This window comes from Protopterus annectens, chromosome 9.part0, assembly GCF_019279795.1.
Source record: "Protopterus annectens isolate FY-2018-M chromosome 9.part0, PAN1.0, whole genome shotgun sequence".
NCBI lineage: Eukaryota > Metazoa > Chordata > Ceratodontiformes > Protopteridae > Protopterus > Protopterus annectens.
Window position 1 is genome coordinate 192852706 of NC_056743.1, and position 24454 is coordinate 192877159.

Sequence of the window (24454 nt, forward strand, 5' to 3'; positions counted from 1 at the left end):
TGTTGTAATTTATGTTGTTTGCTATGCCAAGCAATAAGTTTTCAGGTTTATTTATAATTCCTCAAATGTAGTTTGTGCAAAGGGTGGCACCGTGGTTAGTGTTGTTGACTCACAGCAATAGGTTCTCTGGTTCAATTCTCAGCTGGGGTGCCTTCTGTGCACAGTCTGCATGTCATTCCTGTGTTCACATGAGTTTCCTCTGGGTGTTCCGGTTTCTTCCCACATTCCAAAGACATCCAGTAGGTGGATTGGACAGTCTAAATTAATCATAGGTGTGATGATTTTGTGTGTTTGTGTGTGTGTGTGTGTGTGTGTGTGTGTGTGTGTGTGTGTGTGTGTGTGTGTGTGAGAGAGAGTGTGTGGTGTGGAAGAATTACTGTGGCAGGGCTGGCCACCTGGCAGTGTAAATGTTGGCTGTAGATGATTGACATTGTTAAAGTGACACCCCAACCTGATATCCAGAAATGTGAAAAAGGGGTTGTAGGTGTGTGGATGGATATAAATGCAGTTTGTCCCAATGACAATACATTTGAAAAATTATCACTGAAAACCATTTTCAGCATTCGAATAATTTTTTTTTATACAAGGGCAAGTCTTCATGCACTTTGCATGTGAGTAAAAAATCCCCTTCCCCCAACTTATGTATACCAACTCCATGGTCGCACAGCAGTGGGGAAAATGCAAATGTTAATGGCTGGTATTCGGAAAGGGCTGCCGGAAATGGTAAGCCCTAATATGAGAAGGCTTTTACTGCCTTACACCCTTTCTTAATCAGAGACAGGTCCACCACAATAATTTTGCATGATCCGTATAGTAATAGTGGTGAGCCATCCCCCATGTCTGAGCTATGTGTTAATGAGTCAGTCCAGTGGAGCAGTATATGCTGTTTAGTCATGTGCTCCCCCCACCCCCAGAAATGCCAGTGCGAAAGACGTTTGTACTCAGGTGCGTGACTAAACACAGCCAGCCATGATAATTGACACTACCAAAATGCTGTATTCTCCCATTACTTCCAGTAGGAGAGACCATATTGCAGGTTAGTGTCCGAGATTTTAGCTGAGAAGTAATGATGATGGTGTGTGTGTGTGTCTGCAGGAGTATGAGTAGTCTCAGATGTGTGTCTGTGTGTGTGTGTGTGTGTGTGTGTGTGTGTGTGTGTGTGTGTGTGTGTGTGTGTGTGTGTGTGTGTGTGTGCGCTTCTGTGTACGTGTGTGTGTGTTTATGGCTAAAAGAGTGAGGGGTGCATGTGAATAATGTAGAGTGAGTTTCTGTGTGTGTCTGTATGAATGTCTGCATGTGTGAGGGAGAGTGACTGCTCCCCAACATATAGCTATCACCTTCCTTATTTAAGTATCAAGGACAAACCAAAAATAAAGGAGGAAAGCAAATCCAAAAGCAGGGGCAATTTTTGAATATTATGTTGTATTAATTCATTTTAAAAGTTAATACAATAACAGGTTTTGCATCACAGTGCATTTTCTGAACAATTAAAAGTATGACATTTTAATATATGCCATTATTGACAGACTGTCATCCTTAGTGAATAATTTTATGAAGGACAGGAGAAAAATAAGAGGCAAAATCATGGGCATTCTTTAAAAATATGGACAGCTAAGTGGTTTGGTTATGCATACTTGTTGTTGGGCATGTGTGTCCCTGTGTGGGATCAAATAGAGAGGCGTCATTTATAATGAGTGTCTGTGTGTGGGGAGGGGTGTCTGTAAGTGTGTGTGTGTCTCTATATGATTATCTGAGTGTGTGGGGGAGAATGAATGAGGGGAGTGCTTGTGCCAATCTGATAATATTTGTCACTTGTAGCAATTACCTTTGAAAAGTGCTTTTTATCCCTGGCTACACTCACACTCAGTACAGAGACATGCAAATAACCAGGTAGTGAGGTGTTCCTCATTGCAGCTAAACATTTCCTGTCATTTGTGTAAACTACTACTTTTGGGTACTGCAGAGTGAGCTCAGGATTTTTTTTTTCTGAATCCCAGCCACTGTTTGCTGAAAGTGCCTTTCAGCAGTATTCCCTTTGCAGTTGAAAACATGGCATGTTCCCAGTTTTCAGATGTAATGTATTTGCTTTGCAAATTATTGTTGAAAAATAAAGTTTTTCCTACACATTTGTAATTTGTGGTTGTAACATTTTTATTTGACTATTCTTTTTTTTTTTTGTAAATATTTTTATTCATTTCCAAAAAGAAGAAAACATGAATGCAGGTTATTTATGACAATGAAGTATTTACAAATTATTTAAAAAGGTAGGCTAAAACCTCTAAACAGATATCAAACATTAAAACCAAAATAAAGTATTTACAAGGGTGTCTATTGTTGACATATAACTGACTTTCTATACAATTGTTTCCTGATTATAATCTGCTGCAGTCATTGTTCTCCAGTATTTCAGTTACTTTTTGCCATGCTACGTATAATGATGTAGTTCTTTCAGTTCTTCCTTTAATAGTGTTCATTTCCAATTGTGATACTGCTGACACCATATTCATGAATTGCTTAAAAGTTGGAGAAGCTTTTATTTGACTATTCTTGAAGTATCAGCAAATAGTAAATTCCAATCTTTTTTTTTTTTTTTCTTCCCTGGGTATTTAGTGCATAACTACAATCGTATGTTAGCTGTCAAACATTGTTGTAACCTACTATGTACTATTGGAACTTTTTGTAACCTACTATGTACTATTGGAGCTTTTCTCCCCGGGCCTCCGCTGAAAATGGACATGTGTCCAGTCGGACTTTCCCGGTCAACAAATGTAAAATAAATAAATAAATAAATAAATAAATCTGCTGCACCCAGAGTAGTTGCATGACACTTCAGTGAGTTTGTGGACCAGAATTTGCCAGATCTCATGGGAAGCATCATTTTGTGTAGATGTCTTGCGCCCTCCCACTGTGGTAGTATGACAACAGGCATATAATGATCTCCACAAGCCATTAACCTTTGAAGATGTGAGTTATGGATTTGTGGTGTAAAGTGTGTTGCATATGTAATCTCATGCTAAAAAATGTTCTTGTCCCTTTTTGGGAAAGAAGAGCTATAGAACATTTCACCTGGCTGGCTTTTTTTGTCTTTGTAGTCTTTTTCGTATGTGGGGGTCAGCATTGTCTCATAAAGGTCTGTTTGCTTCCCTGATGAACAGTTAGTTGGAGTGATGTAGCTGATAAAATATCATGTTAGAACATTATAAAAGATAAGTTAACTGGTAACGAATGAAGCTGTATTACTACAGAGATCACAAAACTGAATTATTATTTAGCAAATATTAAACATTATCAGAATATTAGATAGCCAGTGCCAGAACCATTTGAGAACATCTAGAATTACAAACATTTGTCAGTTGCTATGCTTTGTTGCATTTTGGACTTTAATAACAAGTGTGTCATCTCTGTATTTCAGGCCGATCTCATTAATATATTGTATCAAGGAAAACTAAAAGACTATGTCCGTTGTCTAGACTGTGGCCACGAGAGCTGGAGAACTGACACTTACCTTGACATCCCCCTGGTTATAAGGCCATATGGGTCAAGTCAAGCATATGGTAGTGTGGTGAGTAGCATTTATTTTTCTTAAAACTAAATTAGTATAAGCCATTTTGTTACATGAATGTTATGGAATGAACTGTGTGCTTCCTTCCATAATGCCTTTGTTCCACACAGCCTTCCATTGTGTATTGTGTATTATATTATGAATGATCTGATCACTTAAACTCAGCTTCCACTGCTTCTAAATTACCATTATGTTTTGATTTCAGAGGACTGCTGCTTTTGTTTTCATGTATTGTAACCTGCAATTCAAATTGGCACTCATGTTTATTTCTCCCAAAGCAGTAACATTGATAATCAATTTTTCTTTGCTGATTAGCCCAGATACTGTAACAACTGGTCATGAGAAAGGCTTCAGCAAGATACTAGTCTTCAGAGTTCTTCGGTAGTTTATGATATATCATTGCAATTTGAATTCTGCGATGCTTTACGTTCCAGTTTAGATTATTTTTGTTTTCCCGCACAAGCATTGCCTGGTGAATTAGAATTGTATTTTTTACATTTATTTCCTGGTTGCTTTTTTCACAGCATTCATAGGAGTTTCAAAGTTATTTTAATCTAATGACCATCTGCACCTTGCCGTTGCTAATGCTTTAGTTTTATCTCCCTACCCTCACTCATTTGTATCCTTGCAGTTATCCAGATTTTGTTTGAAGTAAGATACCGAATCATGTTGCCTAACCTGCATGAGAAGTTTATTCCGGGGAGGGGGGTGCAGTGGGTGTTGAATCTCTTTCCACTGAGTTGTGTTTATTGGTTGGTAAAGTTTCACGTCTCTTCTTCCAGTGTTAGCTGTGTTGTTTGGCTTACTGAGATATAGGACATCAAAGACCACCACTCTAGTGACATGGTAAGTGAGACACAGATTGCAGCCAGGAATTAAAAAGACATGAGTACAGGGACAGAGCTTCCAGCCTCTTCTAGCCACTAAGATTCATATGTTCAGAAATCTTTTTAGTTATGAACTTGTGGATCTTTTCAAATTTGTTGATAATTTGAGTAAGGTACATCCAGAAGTATTCTATAATGGCCTGACCACTACTTGAATATAGGGGAATGAGAACATCTTTGGATGCAGGCAAAATACTTTTGGCTGTTAGTTGTGATAAATAGAAGGATTTCCTGACTACAGTTGCCACATGATGATCAAAGGAAAGGGAATTATAAGCCCAGGTGCCCAATTCCCTGCCTACCTTTTCATTTATTAAGGGAGCTTTATTTATGCTGTGTATACTGGATAATTGCTTTTTTTCTGAAAGAAACAGTACTCAATTTTTTAATGTTTATTTTTAACCTTAGTATCCGTGCACCAGCTATTAACTAGCTTTTTCTAGATAGTACAATCATCTGAGGTGATTTTGACTATTAAAAGTTGTCTATACATTTGGTTAAGCAGACGTTCTGGTTATCAGTTTTTTTTATCAGAGAAATAGATGATGAACAGGAGAGAACCCAGTATTGATCTCTGTGGGATTCTGCTGGTTACCACATTATTATATAAAGAGGTAACTGCCACATAAACTATGTGGATTTTGTCTTTTATCCAGTTGGTTTGTCTGCCTTACTACATAAGGAAGGATGTATGTATAATACAGATAGCATACCTCATGCCAGAATTGTAAGGAAGCTATCGACTGCTTTGGCCTCCTCAAGGTAAGCTGTGTGAACAGCATGACCACTGTTTATCAGCTTGCATGACCTTGTTTGATGAAGCCAGTTTTTTGTTGGTCAGTCCTGATGCAGTTCTTAATATTATGATTAATGATATTGGTTATGAAATGCTTCTTAGGTTTACAGATCAGACTCATGAGGCTGATTGGTCTATAATTTTCAGACTCCAGGGTAGGGACATCACCAAAGCAGTATGCTAGGATTCAGAAACAACATCTGTAGATAAGCTTAAACAGTTTAAAGCGAGGTTCATTGAGAACATGTGTGTAACTGTTTATTATGTACCCTGGTATGTTGGACCCATGGAGAAAGTGTTTTGGGGCTTTGATAACGCCTCAGGAACCTATTTCTTATTGATGATGGTGGTGTAGGAGATTCTAGGATGATTGGTGATTGATTAAAGGTTTGTTGGATGCACTTGTTTGGTAGTATATTTACAATTTCTTTGGGGTCTGAGTGGGGGAGCATTAAGGAAAAGTTCAGAACAATGTTAGGTTATGTTCCTTATGTTTTCCAATATAGCTAAAGAAGGAATTCGTATGTGCTTCAGAAGCTAATATCCATTCATAGTTTGCTTTGCTGATCTTTAAAGTGCCTTGCAGTTTCTTTTTTATTTATTTAATCAATCAATCAGTCAATCCTGTGTTGGCTAGGTTAGTCCCATTAGGCTAATGGCTTCTTTTCAGGGGAGACCAGAGGTAGTATTTCTACCGCTAGGGGAATTTTGGCTAAGCTATTGGGGAACTTCCCCTATTATTTTTTATATGTGCCACAGGATCTTTTCCATCCACTTATGTTACTACTAACTCAAGTCAGCCTCAGTTTAATGTCTCTTCTGAAAGACAACACACTCAGAAGTGCACTGCAATATCAGCAATACAGTCACCTTGCTTGGTAAGAGAACTTAGCAGCCTGGTGTTCCAGCATCAAAAGACATATGTGCAACCTGTTATGTCACTGACAGTGCTTAGTGATATTTTTATACTGTCCTCAGTCAGGTGTTCTAGCCTTACTGTCCAGTGAAGTTTTTTTCTTGTTATAAAGTTAATTTATGTTGGTCAACTACCATTGGGGAGTGTTTCTAAATTTCCCATTGTATTTGACTCTAGTTGGCATTGCTAGATTTGTGCATTGTCTAAGTGGCCACCATAAAACTCCTGAGTGAAATTGCTGGATGTGTATGGTCAATGGTGATGTCGTAGGTGAATTTAGAGATTTCATCAAATAACTATAAAAGGGTCACCCTTTCAGTCCTTGAATATGGAGACACTGGTTACAAACAGTATGGTTATTCTGAGAGTAAATGTCATGAGTTATGTTTCCACTTAACTGATAAAGGAGAAACTAGTGAAAGTGGAACAGGCAGAGGCAATATTTGTGATGACAACATGAAGAATGGTTTGGCCCTTTACTCATTTCCTGTTTGATGCAGATAATTCCTGTTTATCAAACCAAAAAATCTGTGGGCATGCTCTAGTTTATGGCTAGGTAAAAGTCACTTAGAATTATGGACTTGGTTATAGGAATTTCTTCTAAAACTCTAGGAGTCTAACATGATCATGATGGAACATGGAGGAGACTCTGTAGCATGTTATAAGTTGGAGGTTTGTTTTATCTATGGTAAACTGAAGTTCTAAGAGATGAATTTCTGGGTCTCAGCCCAGATGAGACTTGATCCCTGACAAACATCGAGACACCACCACAGTTTCCACCAGGTGTGAAGGGTATGGTGGACACAACCCCCAGGTGTGGAGATTGTGCTTTCTTTACATTTAAAGCGAGTTTCTGTTACTACACGCACATGGACAAGCTCCAGATGCAAGAGCTATGGGTAACGAAATTCTTGCTTTTTCTTAAACAGATTTTAAGTTTTACTTTTAGTTGTAAAATGTGCCATATTTTATCCCACTTTATCCTTTCTCAGGTATCCAGAAAATTAGACACTCATACTTTTTAGTTCTTTCCAAATCTGATGAAGATTGTCTCTATGTTGTTGTCCTTTCTTGACTTGTATCCTAGATACAAGTTCTTAAGGCTGTTTAGGACCTTGGTAGTCGCAAAGGTTAGAAATGTCTTACAAGAAGACAATTTAGCAATTTTTTTTAATCTCTTATTTAATTATTTAGTTAAAGTTACTTACTTGCCTACATATATACTTGTATATTTATAACCATCAAAATTTCATATACAACATATATTTGCAAACCTGTCTTACAAAGATTTTGTATCTTAGCACTTAACACACAATAAATGATTGACCAGTTCATCATCAAGATTTTTAAAGCATACATTTTATACCCAAATAGCGTAACAGTATAATTTATTGCATTTTCCTCCAAATACATTATCAATCTGTAATAATTAATTTACTTTATTAGATCACTGTTGCAGTAGCATAAGCTTATATGGGTTACATCCTGACCACGATGTGACAGCCCTTCAGTATCCAAAGCTTTAGGGCACATTCCACATGCCATAACTCCTGAAATGCACAAGGAGAGGCATATAAAATCAGTTGTTCTGGGTACCAAACCTTCAGAACTTTATTGCCTTTGAATTGCGCTTTCTATGCAGGCTTCAAGTAATTAGTTGGTTAGTGCTTCATAGAGCCTGGACAGATAAGTTTTCTTCTGAAGGAAAACCCTTCCACTTTACCTAATTTTATGAAGAAAATTGGACTTATTTTCTGCACAAAGTTTATATTTAATCTAGGAATTGTATTTTCAGTGGTTGTCAATAAAAAATGTACTTTGCAAAAGTTAATTTTTGTTAAGTGTTCCTTTTGGGTAAAACTGTTTTAAAATTGTATCGTATAGTTCTGTGTAAAATTAAAGAATAGGGATGTAGGCATATAGTTGTGGGGGTTGTCACACAAATTTTTACCTCAAAACTGCAAAATTCCTGTCAAGTGGTTACTGACTACAAGGCTTTTTCTACCTGCTTATCAGGCACTTTTTTAACTTGAACTTTGAGCAGGCTTCAGATTCTTATGTTCATCCCTCCACATCTGCAAAAAGAAGAAAGTTTTGGGGGAGTCTTCTGTACTCAGCCTGGCTTTCTCTCTGCTTTTCATATACAGCATTACGTACCTCGGGCCATTCATTCTCTTCTCTCAGTCCCGCTGGCATTAATCCATAGGAAACTGCTAATGACCAGAAGTTAGACATGTCCACTGCGGCTATGGAGTTGTCCTCTTCAGGCAAGGGAAAAGCATTTTTACCATTCTCTGAGAAGGGAGTGGATGATGCTTTACTGCAAAGCCGATCTAAGGTGCCTGGTTCATGTGAAAGAGACCCATGTTTGGGTCGGTCTTCTTCCAGGGCGTCTCTTAGGGAAAAAAAGCAGAAGGTAGGCATATGTTACTCCAATTTTATGTAGGATGGATAGAGGAGATTGACTGGGTTTTGCTTCTTTCAACCCTTTTTTTTTTTAATTTTGATTGTTCACTGAGTTTTAAAAAAAAAATATTTCCCTGTGTTTTAGGTACTGATTTCCAGTTAGAAGGATAGGAATTAGACTGAAGTTGTTTTTCTCCTGTGTCTGTAACACAGAAAGGGGAATTTGATTCTGAAGAAAGTTTTTTGCTTCAATTCACCTCCTGAACTGTTATATTTGATTTTGTCAATTTTCATTCATTCCTCAACCATTGGGTTCAGATCCGATCCTCAGCTCTGACTCTGCTGTTACTATAGCTTGTGGGCCAGCTGAAACTCTCGAGCTGCTCCCTACCCACAATGCACCAGCCCCTAAGATACCTCCAATTTCCTTTGCCACTTTCACATATAGACATGGTTAGCTTTGCTCTCGAGCATATCAAGAGATAAGTGAATTTTTCCTTAAAATTTTTTCTTACAAATTTCTTCTTTAAATACGTATACTTGAGCATTCTCTTTTACCATTGCGGTACTTTTTCTGTAAGACTTGTAGCCCTTTCTCTTTATATAACTTTACCTTTTACACATTCATGTATTCTTTAGTGCCATTGTTGGGACTTGTCTATCTTTTTTCCCTTTGTTCTTCCTCCTTATCATTAAAAATAATCTTTCTGTTTTTTTTCATTGTTACATTCACTTTTTGTTTAGGATGTCTGAAAAAGGTTTTAAAAAGTGTAAAACATGCGGCCATAAGATGCATGACCTTTGCGTCTACTGACAAAAAAAAAAAAGAAAAAAGTTAAAATTAAAAGGTCTTCTTCTAACTTTTTGTTCAGAAGCAATATCTTGGGCTCACCCCCCCCTAAAATAGTTTCCAAGGACGCTCCAAGAAAGTCCCCAAAAAAGTTGGGTTCTTCCACTCCATCTTATGTGGAGTCTCCTCTCAAAAAATCCAAATTGGATCCAAAGCCGTCCGGCTCCAAGATGTTTTCAACATCTCCTAAAACGCCTTCAGATCAGAGTACTTTGGCTCCCAAGATTCTTCTTCAGGTCTGATACTCCCTGTCTATAGATCCAGTTCCTTCTAGAGTCCAAGTTGCCATCTATTGCTTCATCTCTTTCTTCCAGGAGTCTTACTGAAGCCGACATGGATAGATTGATGATGAAGTTCCTCTCTGTGCTGATACAGATGGGTGTTCTCCCGACTCCAATCCCTTGAGGTTTGGAAGCTTTAGCTAGATCTACCCCTCCAGTACTGGCATTTCTCCAATCCAACACTTGTTTTCGGAGTCCTTGGATCCGTGTTTGCTGAAATCATCTGGTTCAGATCTGAGAGTACTGGTGTCCTCAGATCCAAAAGTTTCTTTGAGTACCCTGGCTCCGACAAGTTCAGAGCCATAGCGTTCTGGTCGGATCTGAGGTTATGGAGTCAACTCTGAAGTTTTCAGAGCTGCCTGCCCCTCGGAGCCTCAGCCCTGGCCTCTGTCATGGGTGGATTGCCTTTGGGACAAATGGAGCCAGTGGGCCAGAGGCATGGCTTCTCAGTTCCATCAGCTTCCTTCTCCCCAGGATAGTCTGCCTTTGAGGTATTGTAAATAGTTTTCTCTGCTTCAGGAGGACAGATGGTCTCTCCCCTTTGGATCTACCTTCTACGTCCCATGTGTATATGCACCAAGAGCCTCAACATTCGACTCCACAGGAACAGCCAGTCCAACCCCTCCAGTCTGCCCAGTAGGGTATTACCCTCTCTTCCAACACTTCTCTGGGACATCCCACCGAGGAAGTACCTCGGAAGAGAGAGTGTGCAAAAGGAGACACTTGGATTCCCTTAAGGAGAGTCTATCATGGAAGACACATTTCGACGAAGGGGAAGGATCTCCTAGATCACCACTCAAAGACATCTCATTTGGAGCCATTCTGGAGATCCTCAAGCAATGGAGTAGTTGGTCCTCCCAAAGTCCTTCCCCAGAGGAGTCCGTGTTTTTGGAGGTGATTTGATCTGGCCCATCTACCTCCTAGGTAACTCTGCCTGCTGCTGAACTCATTGATTTGATCTCTCAGTGGGTGTGGAAGGAACCTGATGTGGTTGAACCCATCCCCAAGAGACCAGACTGAATTTTGGCACCTCCGACAGGAAGGGAACACTGGAGCAAGGTAGTACCTGTAGATGCCATGGTCATAGCAGTGGCCACAAAGAAGGAACTTGCGGAACAAAGTTCCACTATCCATCCTCCCTAATAGAGAGTCCAGGGCTTTGGACAGGTTCAGGAAGCATGTCTGTACTTCAGTGATCTTTGCTCTCAAATCACTGAATTACCTGGCGCATTTCACAAAGTTACAAAGAGATTTGATTAAAGAATTGTCAAGTACTATTTCAGGGTCCCCTACTGCAGAGGCTCAAGCCATGGTACCCTCGCAGTTGGCAACCCTTCATTCCATCAAATTTGTTCATGAGGCTTATCTCTCATGCAGCTGAGAGTACCTCAGGGGTGGCAGGTTCAAGCATTTCAGTAAGGAGGCATGCATGGATGTGCCTGTGTGACTTTGCAGAGCCCTTCAAATCTTCTTTCATCAATGCTCCCTTTTACCGGATCTTCCTTGTTTGGCCTGAAAGTGAAGGACACACTCTCCAGGTATGAGAAGGATGGATAAGACTCCCTCTGCTTGTGGGAGTATGTTTTTCCACCCTCCCCTAGGACCATTTTTAGGAACCAATGAGGGAGGGCTGAAGATATGGTTAAAAAAATCTCAGGGTCCTTTCCAAGATCCACATGGAGATGGTTCCCGCAGAGGGAGAGGGGGGATCACTAATCGAAGGTGCTACCCAAGTGGCAGATATGGTCCACAAAACCAAGGGCCTAGAGATTCCTTCTCTGACAGACCCTATCAGCACTTCTGGAAGGAGGTCCGATCCTACCCCTGTGGAGGCAGTTGGGGGTTGTTTATTCCTACACCAGAGAGCCTGGCTAGATATTGCAAAAGACATATGGGTGCAGAGGATTATTTCCAGAGGTTATATAATTCCCTTTCCCCTTCCACTTTCATTCCCACAGATGTTTTCCAATGTTCCACCCAGTCAGTGGAAAGCAGCAGCACTAGTAATATATAAGCTGCTAGAAAAGGAGTCATCCAAGAAGTCACACCAGACCAGAATGGATCTGGAACTTATTCAAGATTTTTTTAGTGTCAAAGAAAACAGGGGGCTAAAGACCAGTTCTGGGTATCAGAAACCTGAACAAGTGAGTGTGACACTGAATGTTTGGATGGTCACGGTTCAGTCTGTCCTGCCTTTTCTAGGCAAGGACAATTGGATGTACTCGAAAGACTTTCAAGATGCGTACTATCACATAAAAATGAGCAGGCAGTGCAGAAGGTTCTTATGCTTCTGGCTGGGAGCCAGTCATTTCCAGTTCAGAGCTCTGCCCTTTGGTTTCACCACAGCCCCCAGGGTGTTCACCAAATGCATGGCAGTGGTGGTGTCTCACTTGAGACTTCAGGGATTCCAATTGTTTCCATATTTAGACAACTGTTTCATAATTGCTCTGACCAGGCATCTACTCATAATAGCAAGAGACCAGGTACACCAAACTTGCTCCCTAATGGGAATCAAAGTAAGCTACAACAAATCTCAGTTACATCCATCTCAAACATTGGAATTCATAGGAGCATGTTTCAATACACTATCTGTGATAGCCTCACTTCCCCTAAACAGAGTAGAAACTCTAAGATTCCAGGTCTCAAAAATTATTCACACCAGGATTTCAGCCCAATTAATTCTTAAAAAGCCTTGGGGTCAATGTCAGCGGCTGTAATTCTTGTTCCCTGGCAAGATATATGAAATTTCTTCAGTTGATGCTACTCATTATCAGAAGTAGTAGTTCAGAAAGGATCACACAGACATGCAAGAAGTACCTTTGGTGGTGGATAAGGTCAGACCAGCTTTTACAAGGCTGTCTATTCATTCTCTCTCAACCCAAAGCCATAGTGACCACGGACACATCCCAGATTGGTGAGGGTGGGGGGCACTTCATGGAGAAAACAGTCCAAGGCACTAGGTCTCCCGAAGAGGCCAGTTTGCATGTAAATGTTCTGGAGATGAGAGCAGTGCTTTTAGTGTTGGAAGACTTTCAGAATGCTCTACCTCTGCCAACAGCTATGATCCAAATGGGCAATATTTCAGTAGTTTGGTACATCGGCAAAGAAGGAGGAACCAGGTCTTATATCCCTTGGTCAAGAAGCACTCAGAATGTGGCAGTGGGTGATCTTATCCAACCGCTTTCTGATAGCAATGCACATTCCAGGAACGTCCATTGTGATAGCAGACAAATTGAGCAGGTCCATTCTTCTACCTCATGAGTGGTCTCTCAACACAAAAAAGTGATGGAAACAATTTTAATGAATGGATCTAGTCTTGCTGTGATCTTTTTACATCTCCCCTAAACAACAAGCGCAGCATCTTCTTTGTTCTAATCCCACATTGGGGAAATCACTGAGGAACGCTTTGCTCCAAGATTGGCCCTCCAGTCTTCTTTATGCTTATCCACCAACCCCATTGATTCACAAATTCCTACGGAAAGCTGCAAGGTTGAAGAGCAAAGTCATCCTCATTGCATCCTACTGGCCTTTGACAGGTTTGGTTCCCCTTGCTTTGGCCATATTTTCTTTATTTTTTACCCACCTTGGATTCTGGATCCGATTTTAGACCCACTGTCACACCTAACAGGCATGATTCACCCTGACATCTGAAACCTCAAGCTAATAGCAAGGTTTCTCCAATTCCACTAATAGCCAGATAGCGTATATTCTCATTCCCTGTCCATCATATAATTTGTCTTCCCATAAAGCTTCCACTAGGAAAATGTACAGGAGTAAGTGGAAGAGGTTTGTTTGTTGGGCACATCACAAACATATCTGTCCCTTTTCAGCCCCTACACAGAGTGTGCAAGAGTTTTGGGCACAAACTTTTAATGAGGGAGCTAGCTTCTCTACTACTAAAGTTCATTTGGCAGCAAACTCTGGCTTTCATATAGGAGCTGACAATTTTTCCTTAGCTTCTGCTAAGATATGCAAAGCCTTTTAAGAGGTACTTCTTGCATGTCTGTGTGATCCTTTTTGAGTTGCTACTTCTGACAGAGATCCTGGACCTCCATGGGATATTAACCTTGTTCTGCAGCCCTTAATCTATTCCCCCTTCGAACCAGCTGCAAAATGTGATCTTAAATTTTTGACTTGGAAGACCTTATTTCTAGTGGCTATTACCTCTGCCAAGAGAGTTTCTGCACTTCAAGCATTATCCTTTAAACCTCCTTACTTGATTTTCCATAAGGCTAGGGTGACATAAAGAACCAACCATCCTTTCCTTCCTTCCTAAGGTGGTGCCAGAATTCAGTGTCAGTCTATTAACTTGCCCATTTTCTTCCCAGAATTTGAAAACAAAGGTAAATACATGATCTGAAGTAGTTTACTTAATTTGGTCTTCAACCTTTGGGTATTCGGATCCGGATCCGAGACGGCCGCATCACTAGCATCTGATCTGACCTCCAAGCTCCTTATCTTACCCATAATGTCCCTCTATCGCCTTCCATCCCTCAGATCTCATTTGTTGCTTTCGAGTTCGCATCGTGGTCTCTGAGCTCCAGGCTTATCTTTGGGTAAGTGTTAGTTTCCTAGTTAGGTGTTAGTGTAGGTGTTCCCTACTCACCTTTTTCTACCTCCCCTGCCTTGCATCTTGTCGGTTAAAAAAAAAAAAAGTTTTAGTGTAGTAGTTCCCTCTTCACCTCCCCACTACTCCTCCTTGATTGTGACCGAGTCTGTGATTGTGCTGTCGGTGTGGGACTTTACTTCCCTGGCATGGCTGATACCCCGAAGCCTGTCTTTCGGAAGTGCACAGAGTGTGGCCATAAGCTTTCTTCAGCTGATGGCCACACTCTATGCGTGGTGTGTTTAGGCACGGCCCATCTCCTCACGGCCTGCTCCATCTGCGCGGGCTTTAACCCTAGGGGCCCTTAAGGATATAAGGGCTAAACTGGTCTTCATAGGCCTTCTTCCCTCCTCAGGGATGGCTGTCCCCGTTACCTCTAGCCCAGCCACGGCGGTGGTCACTTCTACATCTTTCCCTTCCCAGGCCACTAGGACTCAGCCTCCTGCCTTGAAGCCTGCGGATGGGGACAAAGCTAAGAATAAAACTAAACAGGACAGACCCAGGAAGCGATCCCCTGACCGTTCAGTTCCGTCAGGTCATCCACCCAAGGCTATTATTTCATCTAGGCCTGGTACCCCCCGGTTCCGCTCACCCAGGTTTTCCCCAGATCTGGAGGTGTCCAAACCACCTTTTAGAGCCTCTCCTCGCTGGCACTCCAGGCTGGGGTCTGTGGCTTCATCGTACTCTACTCGTATTTGAGCGAGGCAGAGATGGACAGAATGATGCGGAAATTCATCCGTGCCCAGATACAGTTAGGAGTCTTGCCAGCCCTCTCTCCTTCCAGAGTGGGGAGCTCACAAGCCTTTTTCACCCCATAACTCCTATTTTGATCCGACCATTAGTTTTGGAGTCTTTGGATCCAAGAAGTCTTGGGGTCGGCGCCTGCAATTCTTTGTACCTTGACACCGGCCATTGCCTTGAGTGTGTCGGATCCGACCTCTCGGAGCTTTAGCCTCGGCATTGGATCTGAGGGGTTTCTGTCTGCTCCAAGTTTGTCAGATCTCAATCTTCCCCTTGGCATCTCGGCTCCTGAAGGCTCAGCTTAGTCTCCCCTGCTGGACTCGAGGAGAGTGGCTCCCTTGCTTCTTTCCCAGGATGTCTGCTCTCCTTCAGCAATCAACGTGGTGGAGAAGATCCACTCAAGTGGGTCGAGACCCCTGACCATTTCCTCCACGGCTTCCACCCCGACTCCCACGGTTCTGAGAATGGCTGTGACTCTTCTGTCATTTCAGGGACAGCCTGTGCTTGCTATGCTTCAGGAGATTCCCACTCGGGAACAGCAGGAAGTTTGCGAGTCCTTCCCAGAGAGTCCCACTGAGGGGGTGCCTCGCAAGGGTACGTGCAAAAGGAAGCAGCTGGACTCCTCTCCAGAGTCCCTCACAGATGACACTGACTTGGAGGAAGGGGAAGGTTCCCCCAGATCACCCCCCGAGGATGTTTCTTTTGGCAACATCATGGAACTCCTGCACCAGAGAGGTGGGTGGTCTGCCCAAAAACCAACCCCAGACTAGTCAGTGTTCCTGAAGGCATTTGCCACTGGCCCATCTACCTCCTGGGTGTGTGTGTCCCCCCCTGCGGATCCACCTGTCACCCCTGGGATTCCGGATATTGGCAAAGGCTCTTGCCACCCCCATAGTGCCTTTTTTAGGCAAGGCTCAAATTCTAAACCTACCACCCTAGAACACAAAAAGGAAAAACTAAGGGTAATGCTGCTCAATGCCAGAAGTCTAAATCTCAAAATGCACGCACTCGAGGCCCTTCTCAGTATGGAGAACATCGATGTCTGTGCTGTGACAGAAACCTGGTTCAAGGCTCCTGAGAGCACCCCAGCGCTATCAGGTTTTACCTCATATCATGCGTTCCGGCCCCAAAATCCGGACAATACCAAGAAAGGGGGGGGGTATCCATATTCATCAAGGACACCCACACCTCAAGACTGGTGGCAATGCACGATGCATCGGAGACCATCCAGGTGCAATTAACCAAGACTGCTCTGCAAATTGTAGCATGTTATAGGCCACCCTCACAAACTCAGGAACCTCACATGGCCTTCCTGAAAACACTAGAGGGGATAAATGTATCACCAAACACCATCATACTAGGTGACTTCAATTACCCTAATATAGACTGGGAACACTACTCAAGCCCAAACACCTTAGCCCAAAAGTTCCTGGAATTCATAAACTCAAATGCCATGGAACAACTAGTCACCATCCCACAAGAGGAGATAACATACTTGATCTCATCATCACGAACATGGGAGCACAATGTTCAACACCGGAAGTATACCCCTTACTGGTGAGATCAGATCACAAACTAATCTCGCTGGAGGTCCTCATCCCACCCCCACCTGAAATAAAAAAGACCACAGTAAAGAACTTCTCGAAAGCCGACTTCACACTTCTAAAGACTAGTGTGGTCTCCTTTAAGGCCCCCGAGCCGGCGGAAAACAGTACTCAAGCCGCTAAATCACTTACAAACACCTTCTACCAGCACCTGCAGGACTGCATGGATAAGGCAATCCCAAACAAAACAAAGACTCTTAGTACCAAAGGCAAGCGTCCAGTCTGGTGGACCCCAGCCATAAACAAACTCTACAATAAAAGGAGGAAGCTACTACAAGATAGAGCAAAATCCTTAAAAGGTAAGACACCCTTGATCACTATAAGTAAAAACTAAGAGCTCTCATAAAATCATCCAAAGCAAATTTCGAGAGAAAATAGCTAAAGACTCAAAAGACAATCATAAGGCCTTCTTTAGCTATGTTAGAAACCTAGGAGGAAACTCCCAGATTTGCTCAGAACTAGTTCAAAATGATGTGAAGATTACTGATCCTACAGACATTGCCAACATACTGGCTGACAGGTTCAGTGCAAACTCCCCCCCCCCAAAAGGGGAGATATCTATACCAAATGATTGCAGCCCCCAAACATCTCCAGCCCAAGTGAGAACTGCTCTCTCCAAAGCAAAAAACACAGCATCCATGGGACCTGATGGTGTCCCCGGCTGTGTGCTCCACGAACTCAATGAGGAATTAAACCCACAGCTAGGACAGCTATTTAATCAAAGTCTTACCTCTGGATACATTACCCAGGAGTGGCGCACTGCAACTGTGGTCCCACTTCACAAAGGCGGTGCCTCCACCGACCCTGGAAATTACCGGCCCATTAGCTTGACAAGCCTTATCTGCAAAGCCATGGAGAGGATCATAATGGACCTCATAAATAAAGACATAGGGAATTTGCAGACTTTGGATCCAACCCAGTTTGGCTTTGTCAAAGGCAGATCATGCCTTTTAAACTTGGTTGACTTCTTCGAAACAGTCACCAAAGCCATTGACAAGGGAAAGGCAGTCCATACAGCCTACCTCGATCTGGCTAAGGCCTTCGATACAATACCCCACTCGGGTATCATTGAAAAACTCATCAGCTTAAATGTTAACCCATACATCACAAGATGGGTTGCAAACTGGCTGAGTGACAGAACCCACAGGGTCAGAGTTGCTGGCGCCATGTCAGACTCAAAGCCTGTCACAAGTGGTGTCCCACAGGGCTCAGTCCTGGGCCCACTCTTGTTTGGCATCTACTTTTCCAAAGTACAAGCAAACACAGGAGGGTTATGGCTGACAAAGTTTGCAGATGACTGCAAACTGGGCCATAGTAGAAAACACATCTGACACAGATATCCTTCAGAAGGGTCTCACAGAAACGGATAACTGGTGCCAGAGCCACGGCCTGAAGTTAAATGCCACAAAATGCATAGTCATACCCTTTGGGAAAAACAAGGTTACCCCTAGCTACCAAATAGGTGGCAATCCACTGAGCACAGAAGAAGTTATCAGGGACCTGGGGACCCAGGTTGATAGTAGTCTGTCATTCGACACCCATGTAGCTAAAGTAGTTAGGAAGACCTTCTACATTGCCCACCTTATCATGAAGGGATTCTCATCTAGATCAAGGGAGGTCATAGTCTCCCTTTACTCATCACTCATCAGACCAATGATTGAGTACAATGCCCCATTCGGGATGTATCTGACCCGACACTTGCAGCAGCTGGAGAGGCCACAAAAGTTCCTCACCAAAAGGATAAAGGGTCTCAAAAATCTGTCCTATGCTGCCCGACTGAAAGAACTCCAGCTCTATTCAGTCGCACGCTTGCTCAGAGGTGACCTTTGCCTAACATACAAGGCCATGTCAAACCCAGATTTGATGAATATGCTTCACCTCAAAAATCTAGATCCATCAGAGCCACAAGGGCGGGAGACTTAAACCTCGACACGGCTATTAATAGGACGTGCTGGAGGGATAGATTCATCACCCAAAGACTCCCTATGCTGTGGAACAAAATCCCGGTACATGTGAGGCAGAGCACCTCGCTGGCCTTGTTCAAGAGAAATCTTGACCAATGGATGGGAGATCGCAGATATACCCCAGGGATTACCTCAGTGTCACTGCTCAACAGAGGCACAGCAAAAATAATGGGTATAGTTCCCCATACTAAAGGGGTGGCGTAAGCCACAAAACGATGGGCTAGGCTTGTAAATGCCCTCGGGCAGATAGCCTAGTATGAACCTATGAACCTATGAACTTGTGGACCTGATCACCACCAGGATATGGAAGGAACAGGACACCGTGGAATCTATTCCAAGAAGACCAAATAAAGTATTCAGGGGGCTGGAGTAAGGGGTTCCCAGTAGACGCTATGGTGGTGGCAGCTGCCACCAAGAAGGAGCTCACGCAGGAGACATTCCACAGTCCATCCTCCTGATAGGGAGTCAAGGACTATGGGTTGTTTGGTGAAGCGGGTTTATACTTTAGCAACCTTCTCCATAAGGGCGCTGAACTGTATGGCGCATGTCATCCGATTACAGCATGACTTGGTCAAGGAAGTCGCTGAATTGTCCTTAGAGTCCATTTTGGCAGAGGGCAAGAAAGTGTTCTCTGCATGCATGGCCACTCTGAAAGCAGTCGCAAATGTGTCCATGCATCTCCTTTCCCATGCGATGGAAGGAGCTGCTAGGGCTGCTGGATCCGGCATTTTCATGAGGTGGCATGCCTGGCTTCTGGCTATGCCAATTCTCGGAACCCTTCAGTGCATCTATTGCCCATGCCTCCTGCGATGGTTCTTCCCTGTTCGGCACGTCCGTAAGCAAGACCCTGGTCCAAAGTGAGAAGGACGGAAAGACACTGTCTGCCTTCAGAATCTGCTTCTCCACCTCTCAAAGGCCCTTTTTCAGGAACTAGCGAGTGGCAAAGAAGATGTGGTTCCAGAAATCTCAGTTCTCCCAGCACACTCGGGACTCATCTTCCCCCAGAGGCAGAGGGGGATATGATAGACACTGGCCCAGAGCCAGAGGGGGTCCGAGGAATGTCAGGTCTCAAGAACCATTCTCAGACAGACCCGCACAGCAGCCTTGAGGGGCTGCCCGACTGCTCAATTCTGGAGGCAATCTGGGGACATCTTGCCTTATATCCAGTGGAGTGGGAGTCCTTAACAACTGACCGTTGTTGTTACAGATCATATCCAGAGGCTATACCATCCCATTTATGGATACACCTCCCCCACCAAAACACCTCCCAGACATTCCCCCCATGCAAAGGGGGGGTAGTAGCACTAGAAATTATATAGCTGCTAAGAAAGTGAGTCATCCAACCCGTCCCCCTAGACCAATCTGGATCGGGCTTCTATTCCAGGATCTTTTTGGTGCCAAAGACAACGGGGGACCTAAGACCAATACTGGACCTTGTACTGGTTTGTACCCAAGGAAACATTCTGGATCGTCACCCTTCAGTCTATTCTGCCCTATCTGCAGGCAAGAGGATTGAATGTGCTCAATATACCTCAAGGGCACGTACTATCACATCAAAATGAACAGTCGCTCCCGCAGGTTTCTCCTCTTCACCTGGGGTCCAATCACTGTCATTTCAGGACCCTACCCTTTAGTCTCACTACAGCCCCCAGGGTGTTTACCAAAGTAATTGCGGTGGTAGCGGCTCACCTGAGGCATCAGGGGATTCGGGTCCATCCCTACCTGGGCAATTGGCTCCTTGCTCCCCCTACCAAGTGTCTACTTTGCAAAACCAGAGACTGTTTCCTTGTGTTAGCACACAGTCTGGGCATCACCATCAACCTCAGCAAATTGTCTCTGACTCCAGTATAGAGTCTAGACTTCATTGGAGCCTGGCTGGATACAGTTCAAATGTAAGTTTATCTCAACTCGGAAAGGGTGCACTATCTAAGACTTCATGTATCTTACATTCTTCAGACTTCTCTTCCATCTGCAGCAACAGTGCTGCGGGCTCTAGGTTCTATGGCAGCCACAATCAATCTTTTACCTCTGGTGTGGCTTCACATGCGAGTCCTTCAGTGGACTTTAGCGGTCCAGTGGTCTCTTCTGGACTTCCCTCTATCCCGTCCGATTCATATATCTAGGACGTGCAGGGAATCTCTCCTTTGGTGGATCCTCTCCCCGGATCTTCTTGAAGGACGTCCATTTCTCTCAACCTTTCCTACCACCACAGTGACCACGGACAGTTCCCAGCTAGTGTGGGGGGCATTGTTCAGGGAGAACATTCCAAGGCACATGGTCCCCCTCCGAGACCAACTTGCATCTCAGTGTCCTGGAGATGAGGGTGGTTCTTCTAGTGTTGCATGCCCATCTTCCTCGGGGGGGGGGCAATTGATATCCAGTCAGACAACATGTGCGTAGTCTGGTATATAAACAAACAGGGTGGAACCAGATCTTACCTCCTTTGTCGCGAAACCATGAGAATGTGGGAATGGGCAATTTCCACCAGCCACTTTCTAGTGGTAGCACACATTCCGGGATGGTCCAACATTCTAGCGGACAGGCTCAGCAGAACTATCCTGATGCTCTACGAGTGGTCTCTGAATCTTTTAGTAGCGAAACAGAGCTTCCACAAGTGGGGTCAGCTTTGCTGCGATCTCTTCACATCTCCTTCCAATGCAAAATGCAATGAGTTCTTTGCTCTGAATCCCCCTTAGGTGGAAGCCCCCAGAGATGCACTAGTTCATGCTTGGCCTCCTGGTCTTCTCTGTGCTTATCCTCCCCAATACCTCTCTTCCCGAAGTTTCTTCAGAAAGCTCACAGGTCAGGGAGGTCAGTAATCCTCATTGCCCCACTCTGGGTTTTCCAAGTCTGGTTCCCCTCCCTTTGGTCTCACCTATTAGTTCCACCATGGATCTTGGATCTGGTTCCAGATCTCATTTCTCACCATTCGGGGATTCCTCACCCAGACCTGGACAGCCTGAAGCTCACTGCTTGGTTGCTTCGGTTCCAGTGATAATTAGTACTGCTAGTTTATCATCTCCGGTCAAGACTATACAGGTGGCAGCTCACAAATCTTCCACCAGGAAAATATATCGTAGCAAGTGGAAACATTTTTCTTCATGGGCCTCTCAGTGGGAGTTAGATCCTTTTATGGCTCCGGTCCCAGATGTTCTAGAATTTCTAGATGATATTTTTCACCAAGGTGCTAGCTCTTCTACTGTTCAAGACCAATTGGCTGCCGTCTCTAATTTTCATGTGGGGGAACATATGGGATCTGATATTGTTAATCCTCGTTCATTCCTTACACATGGGTATCGGTTCTGAGCTTGGAACTGAGCCAGCCATTTTCCAAGCTCGCATCAACTTCAAACTCTCGAGCTAAACTCTTACTCACAATTACCCTGTTACCTCAGATTTCATTTGCTGCGTTGCCATCCGGTCGTGTCAAGCTACTTCTCTTGAGCTAAGTACAGTCAATTGTTAATTGCTTTACAAATTACTTTTCTGTCAGAAAAGTTCATATTTTATTGTCTCTTACCCTATCGCATTTAGCGTTCATAATTTCTTCAGGTTTTTCTGCTTTTTCCTTACTACTTTTACTGCGAGGTATTCTCTCTTTACCATCATTGGTAATCTTTTTTTTCCTTTTCTCTCTCATACCTTCGGGTACTCTCTTGTACAATTGTTGGTACTTTTCTATTAATTTATTTTGCTATCATGGCAGATAAAAAAGGTAGTCCGGGGTTTAAGCTGGGTTCTGATTGTGGACACAAACTGCCTACTTCTTATGCACACTCTTTGTGTGTTTATTGTTTGGGAGCTTCCCATTTGTCTGTTGAACCACCCTATACTATTTGTGAGAACTTTTCTAATAGAACATTGTTGGAAAGGAAAAACAAGCTGATAGTAAAGGGACTTCTAAAATCTTCCTTTTCAGAGGCTATTTCTGGGTCGGAGGTCTCAACACCTCCTAGAGCCCATAAGAAAATGGATGTTACTACTAAGGCTAAATCTTTGCCTTTGTCCCCGGCTGGGGACTCCTGCCAACCAAAACCTAAAAAGGCTAAAGTTTCGTCACCGGAGCTCTCTGTCAGCCCCAGTGCTTTCCGTGCCTAGACCTTCGGCACCGAGGCTTTTGGCTCAATTAATGATTTCGGCTCCGTCTTCTCCTGCAGCCTTCTATATATTGGCACTGAGGGGCTCCTCGGTTCAGACCATTACCACTGTATCGGCACCGACCGTTCAGTCGGCGCAGACCTTGACCGTGTCGGCTCCGAGATCTTTCTCGGGACCGACACCATTATTGTTGACTCCAGATGTTCTTCATTCCACATTGCTGCAGTCCTAACTATTGGGTAGTCCGCTGTCCAGTCGGCCCGAATACCAAAGTATATGGCTGACGTCGGTCAGGGCGCATTAGACTGACGTCAGTACGTCAGGGTACTAATGCGCATGACCGACGTCATATCCTCAGTCTTTTTTGCCGCATGGTCCGATGCAGAAGCAATTTTGCGAGTGCAGGTTGGCGTTCTGAAAGTTTCTGAAGTCAGAGTTTCAGACCGAATCAAAGTTGGCTAAGTACCCGTTGGAATATTTTGGTTTTTTCTTGCCTCAGTATTTAACCGGATGTCAGAAAAAGTGAATAACTGTATTTCTTGTGGGAAACAGATACCTCATAGGGATTACCATACTTTGTGTATACCTTGTTTAGGGCCTGAGCACGACGTTGTTGGCTGCCGCTCTTGTGCTAGATTTAACAAACGCACTATTAAGAGAAGGTTAGACTGTGCCAGGTTAGTTTTTGGGAAGCGTTGTAATTATAAAATGCCGTCGGAGGCTCCGACGCCCGCTTCGGCCAAAAAGCGCAAGGACAAAGCAGCAAAGCCTAGAGTGGAAGAACCGACAGTCCCTGACGTCGGATCTTTAGAAGGCTCAGTGGAGCCGGAGGTTTTGCCAGGTGTTTCTTTGGAGTCTCAGGGAGAGACTTTACTGTTACAGGATGTATCCTCGCAGGAAGTAGGCCAGGCTGAGGGGGCTTCTCAGGTGGCTGTTCTTCCCTCTCTTCCTAAGGTGGTTAGGGCCTCCCCTTCTGTTTCCAAGGCTTCTTTGAGAGGCAGGCCAAGTTTAACTTCAGTGGGGGTTTCTCCTAGTGCTTCAGGGTCTTTGCCTAAGAAACATATGCTTAAAATGGCAGAGGATTTGATTACTATGATTAGAGGTTCTATGCCCCCTCCTGATAAGAGGCCTAGGGTAGAACCTGAGTTTGAGAGTTTTGAGCAATGTTCGGAGGCTTCTGAGTCTTCGGCTGAAGACTTGCAGGAGTATCCTCCTTATTCTGATTCTGATGTGGATGATTCTACTCCTTCAGCTTCTCCTCCTGAGGATTTTTCATTTTCAGAGACTCTGCATTCCACGAGGGAGCATTTTAAATGGGAAGGTCAAGATTTCTCTGATTCCAGGAAGAGGCTTAGGGAATTCTTGTTTTTACCCCAGCATAGGCCTTTAGCTATACCTCCTGTTCTGAATGTGGTGGAAGATGTTTTGCAGAGGCTTCCCTCAATCCTGATTCTTTGCCTCCTGCCCCAGTTAAACCGGATAGGTACTATAGGGTGCCTGAAGCTCATAAGTATCTTTTTAAGAGTCCTAGGGCAGACCCAGAAACTGTCTCTCAGGGGCCTAAAGGTGTGAAGGCCTCTGTTGTTAAAAATCCTGTTCCTCCTGATAAAGAGGCAAGGGCTTTGGATAGATGGGGAAAGAAAGTGTATACTTCTTCCACTTTAGCCATGAGGGCATTGAATTGTCAGTTTCACATGTTAAAATATCAGAATTATCTCCTTTCACAATTGAAATCTAAGGTAG

General features: G+C 43.6%; 1 protein-coding gene across 1 annotated transcript in view; it reads left to right on the top strand.

Moving 5' to 3' along the window:
* The window catches only part of USP47 (ubiquitin specific peptidase 47), a 3572488-nt gene that overhangs the window by 1377867 nt on the left and 2170167 nt on the right, over positions 1-24454 (top strand). The window contains exon 12 of the mRNA XM_044082726.1: positions 3413-3562. Coding sequence (XP_043938661.1) covers positions 3413-3562 — 150 coding nt within the window. The remainder of the gene's footprint in view (positions 1-3412; positions 3563-24454) is intronic.